This window comes from Leptidea sinapis, chromosome 18, assembly GCF_905404315.1.
Source record: "Leptidea sinapis chromosome 18, ilLepSina1.1, whole genome shotgun sequence".
Lineage (NCBI taxonomy): Eukaryota > Metazoa > Arthropoda > Insecta > Lepidoptera > Pieridae > Leptidea > Leptidea sinapis.
In genome coordinates, this window is record NC_066282.1 from 1,572,642 (window position 1) to 1,583,163 (window position 10,522).

At 33.4% G+C, this 10,522-nt stretch overlaps 1 protein-coding gene across 2 annotated transcripts; it reads left to right on the forward strand.

The window, feature by feature from the left end:
* The first annotated feature begins 1,263 nt into the window (after positions 1–1,263).
* Positions 1,264–10,522, forward strand: LOC126969642 (protein C10-like). 2 transcript variants are annotated; one of them, XM_050815208.1, is made up of 3 exons: positions 1,264–1,550; positions 1,694–1,833; positions 2,266–2,414. In XM_050815208.1, the coding sequence occupies exons 1-2, from the start codon at positions 1,334–1,336 to the stop codon at positions 1,825–1,827; spliced, it is 351 nt and encodes a 116-aa protein (XP_050671165.1). In that variant the 5' UTR covers positions 1,264–1,333; the 3' UTR covers positions 1,828–1,833; positions 2,266–2,414. The 2 variants fall into 2 exon arrangements, with proteins under 2 accessions (XP_050671165.1, XP_050671164.1); XM_050815207.1 differs by lacking the exon at positions 1,264–1,550 and having other exon boundaries at positions 2,266–10,522.

Here is a 10,522-nt window from a genome sequence, read left to right on the forward strand (position 1 = left end):
ATAGAATTAGCCGTAGGTACCTATGTGAAGCTACAACGTTAAAAAGATATCAAAACACGCTAACAGATGGCGATACAATGTTTTTCCCATTTTAATAGTATGTATCAAAGAGAATGTAAGTACTATATAAAAAGAGGCGGGACTGCCTAAGTAAAAATTGAAATTTAGTTTAGTATGAAACGTGCAGTGAGATTTGACATAAGTTTGAAATAGTAGTACTAGTAAAATTACAGAATGGCGATTGGCGACGAAGTATAATCCGGCTTAGTTTTAAAGCGAGCAGTTGCTTAAAACGTACTGAATTTCGGCTATCTACTATTTTACAATATTTTATCCCTCAATCTGTCGACGACTGCACGTTTCATACAATCGAGTGAATCACTTTTTATTTTCCTAGGCTGATAACAGAGTATGCAATCTTAGTTGTATCACAACGGTAATAAAGTACACATATAACTATAAAAATTAAAAAGTACTAAAATATTGCAGTAGTAAGCACAAATATTAGCATTTTAATTTGAAAGCATTACGATATGTACAAAACCTGCACAGAGATGTCGCTGCTGTCATAGAAAATCCAAAATATTAAAATGTCACGTGCGCCGTGCACGTGTAATGACAATTAAAGAAAAATGGCCTGTGTCTGTACTTGTGTTGTATGTTGTGGTTTGTGATTTTTTTGGAAGAACAAAGACTGTGTGTTTTATTGTTTGTGCTTTACACCTATATCTTTTTAGTTCGTTTGTTCACTCATACATCATCATTACAAAGTGATTATTTTATTATTGCTTGTATCAATGTGATTTGATATTGTTTGTGAAATAACAAGGAGTCTAATAATTATGAGGATACGTTGAAAGTGAATGCGAAAAATATTTTACAATTAATGTTATAAAAGGAAAAATAAATGACTTAAAAATTATTTTGTTGTTTTATTATTTGAGCAAAGCAAAGCGAAGCTGAGTGGAGCTCGCACCGGGTGACTCCAATTAATTTGTGTTAAATTGTTTCTGGGCCATTTCTGGACCGATTAAAAAAAATACCTAACTATCGCCATTTTATGACCAGTGGGCAGTGACACAACTAAAGAAAAGTTGAAAGGTTTATAAGCGAGTGACAGCTGATAAAACTTTCATTTTTGGGTCAATTAACAGATGGCACTACAGTCTTCTGAAAACATCACCCTTGGGACCGAAGACAATATAATCACTAGGTACTTGGGACTTAGGTGTACATAAAGACGTATCAAAAGCAATAATTTTAAGCATTTTTCTTTTTCATAGTTTATTTTAAGCTACGGAAATGACAATCTTTTTACTCTGAGAAATCAGAAATGGCATCGCCTCAAAATTTGTCCGTTGATCAAGTGAGAACGATCTTATGTGAAGTTATAAACACTTTGGAATCTCCCGATTATGCCAGTAAATTAGATGAAGCTAAAGAAGCTGCCGGGAATGAGATGTTAAAAATGATGCAACTGGTATTCCCTATGGTTGTTCAGATTGAGATGGAAACTATTAAACGGCATGGTTTCGTAGGATCACGAGAAGGTAGGTTTACGAATCATGGATCAACCCGTACCGTTGTACAAAATAAAATGCTTAATATGTGTTTAGAGAAAAGCTTGGGCGATTTATCGCTCAATTGTAACTTTAGTGATGTCTCCTCTAAATTCAAGTATTTTAAAATCTAGGTATTGTGCAGTTTACTCAATTGGTCAGAGAGATGGAGAGTGTGGACAGTGAGGTTGCAAGACTCCACAGTCTCATAAGGAATCACTACTTACCTCCAGTGTCCATCAGCTCTAATGTTGATACATCTTTGTAGAAGCTGGTATGTAGCATCTGTTTATTTGTATAGCATGTTATCAATTATCATCTCTCATTACAATACAATTTTATGATAACAAATATGATGGAGAATATTATTCTAGAGATAATTACTATCTATAATTATTTCAAGGTTCTTGAATTTATTTTATTAGTAAAGTAAAGTATATATTAGTAACAAAGCTTTATTGTTCCTCATCAAATATATTCTATTATTAATTTTATGCTTAATAGTAATAGTTTCTAAGTACAGAAATCTTACATTAGTTGTATTTTTAATTGTATTGTTTTTAAAAAGTTATTAATTAAAGTTCTTCCATTATTATAATAAATAATTTTGTGTTATACAGACTTAACACTTATATAGCCCAGTGATCCTGCCTGCTAAGCTAGAGATAGTGAATCAGTATTATCATTATTATTAAATTCCTTTCAGATTTTGCTGTGGAATAGAAATACTGAACAAAATGAGGAAAAGACAAGTTTATCAATATTGTGTGTGTGTTTGTATATTGTTGTACATTTATCACTTCTTTGGTGTGAGCGACTATCTGTTCTCAAAAAGTTTTGATGATGACTTTGACTACCCTCTAAACATAGACATTCAACCAGTAGTGAATGAAATTCTAGCAGGAGGCAAACCCAGTGTTACACCCATTAATGTATATCCATACCGATATCTCACAAACTCTGGCAAATGCAAAATATCTCAGATTGATTTGTTTATAGTTGTAAAGTCAGCAATGGATCATTTCAAACAAAGATCTGCTGTACGAGAGACGTATGGCAAAGAAAACTCAGTGCCTGGTAAAGTTGTCAAAGCTCTCTTCTTTCTTGGTATCGATAGTTCCAAGCCAGATATACAAAATAAAATAAGTGAAGAAATGGCAAATTACCAGGACATCATACAAATGGATTTTCATGACACTTATTACAATAACACTATTAAGACTATGATGTCATTCCGATGGCTGTACGAACATTGCCCCACTGCAGACTTTTATCTATTCACAGATGATGATATGTACATTTCCGCTCGCAACTTATTGGAATATGTCAAAAGTGACACAAAAGATAAGAAAGACTTATTTGCTGGATATGTTTTTGAATCAATTCCACAAAGGTTTCGCTCCAGTAAATGGAGAGTGTCTTTGAAAGAGTACCCCTGGAATAAATGGCCTAAATATGTTACTGCCGGTGCCTTTGTTGTCTCAAATAAAAGCTTGAAAGATTTGTATGTAGCCAGTTTGTTTGTGCAACATTTCCGATTTGATGATATCTATTTGGGAATAGTAGCTAAGAAAATGGGAGTAGATGTGAGTCATTGTGCCCAATTTTATTTTTATAAGAAGAAATACACCAAGGATGGTTACAAAAGAGTTATTGCATCCCATGGATATGATGATGGTAAAGAATTAATTAAAGTATGGAAAGAACAAAATCTGTGACTGATAGTAATTTTTTGGAATATCTACAAAAGTACATTCCTGTGTCATGTATAATGGTTGTACAGATATAAGTGTTAAATGCTTAGTAATTAATTTGTATGAGTGTAATTAATTGTGAAAATGATTATACTTGTAATCATAATATGTAGGGAATTAACAATAATTTAATTTATTAGTGTAGAAAAAGTATAAAGAAAAACAATATTCACTACATCATCTCTAATTGTGGTTTGCCAAAATGATTAAGGTTTTGAATTGGAGTCCTGTTGATAATACTCTTAATTTTTTTATACACATTGTGTTTATCAATACTCTTCTAGATTATATTATATTATAATAATTGTTAAAAATAGTGAAAAATTTTGCAGTTAAGATCTAAACAGCACCTAGATCTAAACAGTGATTAACTCAAAAAACCCTTTTTTCAGTAGAGTTGAAAAACTGATTCCCTGTGCTCTGCAGCAGTTTTCTGAATTGATCAATGCTTTTTAAATGCATATTGAAGAATTATGTTATCAGAATCGTATGTTTTAATCGTATATTGGGGCTGAAAATTAATTTTTTTGTAGTTATTTCTGTATTGCTTAAAAAATGTTTATAATTTTTTTAGTTATTTGGAGTTGAATCTGTGAATCTGAATTTCGTTTTTAGTTGACTCTCTTTTGAAGATTCAATATAAATTTAAATGTAACAACATTTTGAATTATTTTATAATAATGCAACTCATACACAGGTTTGTGACCAACAGAAGGGGTATGTTAGTTGTTGGACTAGCAAGAAAACACTGAATTAAGTACTCAAGTGAGACATTATCTTTAATAATCATTAATTAAAGAATATCTTATCACAGCCCGTAGTACCCGTAGGACCCGTAATTATGTTAATTGTTCAAAAAAACTATCTTTTCTTAGCACATCTAAAATCACATTTCTCTACTTTTTTTTATTGCAATTTTATAAACAAAAAACTTACATGAGTAGGTATGCTGAACATAGCAAAGTGAAGGTAAATGCATACCTACTTATTAACAAAAAATAATCAACATTATACTTAATATAATTATTTAAATACAAAAAATGGCACTTTGAGATCAAATTGAAAATCACAAATTATTTAATTGTATCATTTAAATTTTAGCTAATAACTAAAAAAAATTGTATTCTTACACCTTTTAAATTTGTTTTATACTACATCATATATTATATCTTATATACTATAAAACAGTCAATTGTCATCGCCCAAAACATCTTTATAATAAACATCACAATAGCATTTTGGAATGACGTTCTTATGTATTAATTCTTGTATGTAATTTTTTTTGCACCAGACAATGCCATTTTCTCAGTGTATGCATGCGTTAAAGGGAATGAAAATACCGATTGATCTATGGCAGATCCGGATCCTCTTTCGCACACAACCTTTTCTGTATGTTTCCTCTGCAAATGATGTTTTATAGAAAAACGATTCAGGGTGTCCTTTTTCAATCATGAGAACCTTAATTTCATGCCACTTGACTTGATTTCGCTCCTCGTCTATTTTGAAATTTGTGCCCCACGATTCTTGCAAAGCTTTCACGTCATATAACTTGTCATGCGTCATTTCTACGACTGTGTATGGTTTTCACGTCTTTTTTGCTGTATCAATCAAAGTTTTATATTGCTCTGGTATATAGATTGAACCTGACTGCAAGTATCTTTTAATTTGTCTCTCAATGACACTGAACGTTGTCTCCTTCATTTTGAGAGTGTCCACGTATTAAAAATTTGTGAGTAATAGACTTAACACTCAACTTGTTTACAGCGTAGGCGTAGGCTGACAGTAAAAAATTATTTTTTTGTTGTCCGCCACACTTGTCTGAGTAGAAAATTATGTTAATTTCTTTATTAGGATGTTGGGCCACCTGAGCTTTAACGTAGTCGAGTATGCAGCTGCCAATTTCAACAGCTCCTCGTTTTCCTTGGGCTTCATCCCAAAAGAGGCACACCACATCTTTTGCCCTTAAATCCCTAATGGTAAAATTGAAACAGTTAATCCTGGATTTATAAAAAATAGGCATATTTGTCCCTTTGGAATCTGCAATACTGCCTGCAAGTGGTAAACTGCTACGATAGTACCATCGGTCCTACTTTTATCATTTTCTTTTTGTAGCCAAAACTTTTTCATTCAGATGATGTTCATATTCTTAGCTAAACTTGCGTTTTTCTTCTACGTCTGAATTTTTATATCTTTCGCAAAAATCACACGGATCTTTTTTCGGTATAAAAAAAGAAATATTGAATTGGGTGTTGAATATCCTGTTGAAGGTGGATGACGTGGCAAAAGTTAAACCATCCTTTTCACGTAGGGTAGGGCGGGGCACAAAGGTCCAATTTCATTATTAGCAATTGTACTGTGAAAACCAAACCGCCTATATCAAAATAAAAAACACATATGAAACAAACAATAATCGAACTATATTTGGCCCAATTCTCGATTGATTCATCATTACAGAAGTATATCTTTTTACTGTTTATCTAGACCTTGTCATCTCTCTCTTTTTGCCCCATAGCAGGGGTAAAACGGGACAGCGGGGAGGCATAAAGGTCCAATATTTTAGTGTATATTAAAAGTATATTTGTTTTAAAAAAAACAGAAATACTAGTGCGGTAATCATTGTAATAACAGAAAATATATTATCTTCATTTAAGTATAGGTAATTAAAATGAATTACCTAGTCTTATTCAAATAAAAATACATGAATATTTTTTATGTTTGGTTTTATTAGTAATTTCTCCTAACACTTAATAATCAGTCTCAGTTTAAATATATAAAATAAACAAATAAATGCTATCCTTTATGCATTCTGCCATAACCAGACAAAACTTTACAATAATGTCAAACATAAATATTTAAACTCTTATAAAAGGAAACAAAATGCTAAGCATTAAACAAAAAAAATCTTCTAACTCTTATGAATAGTATAAGAGGTATTGCTTTGGAGATAATACTTTTTGTATCTTAATCAGACTCATCATTTCCTGAATCACAATTATTACATACGAAGTAAACACTACCTCTGTTTGAAATACATTTTTCGTGGGCCCAACGTTTGCACAGATTACATTGTATCCAACCTTCGCCTGGAACGCTCTCATTGTAGTTCTCGCAGCAAATTAAACAGAAATATTCATCATCAGAGCTAGAATCACTATTAATTTCTTGTAATATTGCTTTTTTAACCTGTTCTACTTTTTTATTTACTTTCGCCTTCTTGTTTACACCTTTGGTCTTTTTGTTCTTCGCAATGTCTTGTTCTTTTCGAAGATTTTCTTTTTCAGGTGTATCTGTTAAAATAGCAGTTTTGCGGCGTTTTCTGTTTGCGATTGATTTTCGTGGCCAGCTTTTGGTAGCGGCCGTACGACTTCAGGCGAAAAAACTTCCTGAGGATCGACCAATGTATCACCAGTGTCAATCATTGCGTCATGTGTTGTTGGTTGCTGCGGATTAGATGACATCAAAGGCTGTGTATTCAACAGTATTGATGGAAAAGAATCTGATGATGTTGATGGCTGTGGCTCATTTGTGTAATTTATTAAGGGACGATCCGTAACATAACTTGGTGCAAAATCATTGTCATTAAATTTATTTTGGTTGTAGGGAAATATGCCACTTTTTTCAAACCCACTCATAATGTTATTTGGTGTTAAAGCTAAAGGTAAGGCAGTTCGGACAAGTCCAGGGATATCATATATGGTCATTGTCTTTCCAGCATTATTCCTCATCCATGCATCTTGAGCTGAAGACATATATCTTTTAAAAGGTTCGTATACTGCCACGTCAAGCGGTTGTAACTTGTGAGAACAATGTGGCGGAAAGGAAAGCATCACCACGCCGTTTTCTTTAGCTAGATCTAGTGTGGGTACAGATAAGTGTGAGCAGTGGTTGTCTAAAACCAATAACGTCGGCGATTCTTTACTAGGCCTAACTTTCTTGATAAAATGCTGGATAAATATAAAAAATTCATCATTAGTAATCCAGCCGCTAGAATTTCCGGCACCAATGCAATCAGTAGGACCATCTCGAATAAAATGATCTTGAAACTTTTTGCGAGGAAATATAAACATTGGTGGAATGGATGAATCTGTAGCTGAGACTGCGACTAATAGAGTAATATTAGTTCCACGTTCACCTGATGTTACAGAACCAACATTTCGTTTTCCTTTAGCTGCAATTATTTTTGATGGTTTGGTGACAGTTGATACACCAGTTTCATCTGCATTCCATATGGAAGAAGCTGTAAATTTAAATCGATCCATAACTTCTGCTAATTTCGTGTAAAATTCTTGCACATTACTTTTATTAAATGACGTTGCTCTGCTTAGGCTTGTTGCTTCAGGTTTTCTAATAGAGAGGCTGCTATTTCGTGTAAGAAATGCAGACATCCAATCCTTCCCAGCCATTTTATGTGAATGCCATGTGTCTGGAATATTTATTTTATATTTAATAGCACAGTCATAAGCCATGCGACGAACTTCTTTAGGACCTATACCATGGAAAATTTGTGCAAGTTTGAGCAAGTATTTTGTTAGACTGTCTTCTTGTTCTTTATTAAATATTTTCCTTGGAGCACCATGATAGCCAAATCTCAAATTTACAGGATCATTCTCCATTCGTTTAATAAATCTTGATAATGAAGTTTTACTTAATTCATAAGCACGACACACCTCCCTCAATGATTTTTTTTTATGTAGAACTATATTTGCTGCACGTTGCATCAATTCTACAGATTTTGTGCCACGTTCTGTTTTTCTTCTGTAGTTCCGCATACTAAAATTGAAATAATGATTTTATAACCAATACGTAAATGATGTGGGGTCAAAAGGTCCGGTTGGTCCTTTTTACCCCAACCACGTGTGAGTATTTCAAGAGTTTATATTTAAAAAAACAGTCAATCTTACTTAAAAATAACAACAAACTTTAAAAAACAATAAAGTAACGTAAATCTTAAAACTGTGTTTAGGGATCGTTCACTTAAAAACAGTCCTTCAGACTAAAAAGTTCAATATCGAATAAAAATACTTACGCTGAAACTTGGACACGCGACCGTGTATCTCCGCTAAGCAACGTCGCTCGACTGTCGGCGATGGCGCGTTACTCCCCCCGCGCCGGCTTCATTCCATCACTATCGTTAGAAAGAATGATACTTCACTTGTTTTTTAAATATTTGTGGTGGACGTTTTTACCCGCGGATCTTTAAGACCCGCCCTACCCTACTTGTTTATAATCTCTGTCGATATCGGGCCAATGATTTATCACTTGAAATAAACACTCTTGTTGCTTGAGCTCTCTAGTAATGCGATTCTATCCTTGGAATAGAATTTGTAAAATCTATAACACTGTTTAATTTATGGATCAATAGTTGGTTGATGGCCATGTTTTCCTCTCAAATCAGCTTGTATGACTCCTGATTCCGTCTTCATTGATAGGGCCTTCATTGTATCGCTTTATAACTTAATTCAAGAGTTGATTTGAAAAATGGTTTGCATACCCTTATTTTGGATCCATTAACATCAAAATAAAATGCCGTGTTAAGAGCTCTAAAATCTTGTGTGCTGGAGTATCGATATTTTGGCTTTATTTTTTGTGAGTGTCGTACTACAAATTCTCTCTGCCTATCAAGGTTACTGAGTCCCCAAACTGCATCAAAAATATGTTGCCTTGATATTTCATCGATCTTTTCTTTACATTTTAACCGACATTTTTCTCCACAGGGAGGTCCGACTTTTCTCTCGGGCATTCGTATCTTCAATTTCGACAAGGACTGGTAGGCTTTACCAGAATTTCTTAGCACTTTTGCAACTTTCGATTTCCACATCGTTGGTTTTCGAACTCTCTTTTTACCCTTTTTTTTATTCTGTCATGTGCTGTTGGGCATTCGTTTCAGCAACCATAGCATTTTGAGGTTGAGGTTGTATATTTGCACTAACATCTTCGCTGTCCGACGAGGACGAGCTACTAGAACTTGATAAACTTTCCGAGCTGCTACTGCTGGTGCTGGATGATGAACTAGAAGCTACAACCTTAGCCAATGTCGTACTTTTATGATTCAATCGGAAATTGGGATCCACATCGGAGTTGTCAATGTCACTTTCGTAACTTCGGTTTGGTGAAATGTAATAATTTGTACCAGTCTGTTGTTTAGACGTCCTCGGAATAGATTTATCAACCACGAATATGGAGACATGAGGTTCCTTAGATGAGTCTTAATCCATTAGCGACGTCATCCTGGGGTCATCTTCTAGCGGTGGCCTATTTACTAGTACCATCTCCTTCTTATTCTTATCTGGTTGCATATTGTCATTTTGAATCATTAAGCTAGGGCTGGTATTCTCTTTGTCCCTTTCTTCAACCATATTTACTAAAAAACGTCCACGATTCATTCCTTTTCTGAAACAGATAATGTTAATTTCTTAAACGAAAGATTTAATAGGCCATCGATGAAACGTGTTCGATTTCATGAACTTCGATGTAATGAAATTTGATGTGGCCATCTAAACAGCTCTCACTAAAAAACTTAAGTAAAAACACATTAAGCTGTATAGTTCTAAGACGAAACGAATATAATTAAAGATGAAAAACCTTCAATCACCATTACCAAAAAGTTTCAATTTAATTTGGTTTTTCAAGAAATATAAGAGAATGAAAAATGATTCAACAAAACAGCCTCAACTACAAATTAAAAAAAAATTCAACAAAACGGTAACAATTCTAAATAAATATTAAAACTTCTCACCTTACTATCAACACTGGTTCAACTCAAAATGTAGCTTTAATTTATTCAACACTAACCATAAAAACGATGACAACTCGAAATAATGTTAGTATAATTTCGTGGTTTAATCAACAACACGGAATTAACCCAAAATAACTCTCATTTGATTACGACGGGTACGTGCGTTCCATATGCTATTCTGACTGCAACTAGCAATGACCCGGTTTTCCGGCGTCATGTAGCGTTGAGTAGTGGAACTAATTTTGTGTCTGTTTTGTTGGTCGATATGTAATGAGTTAAGGAATTCGATGGTATGCATATCTCAAAAGTTCAGATTTTTGAGTTAGCTCTCTTTAGATCTAGGTGTGCGATATTAGGTCTGCAATGTTTATAATATTTGTTTTTTGACAATTAATTAGTATTTTGTATTCGTTAAACTGTAGAAATATTCATAATTCATTAATTCACTTTGTATAATACATTTTTATCTTCTA

What these genes read in the sequence shown, in the direction of transcription:
- LOC126969642 (XM_050815207.1), top strand. Translation starts at nt 2,297, where the DNA reads ATGAGGAAAAGACAAGTTTATCAATATTGTGTGTGTGTTTGTATATTG.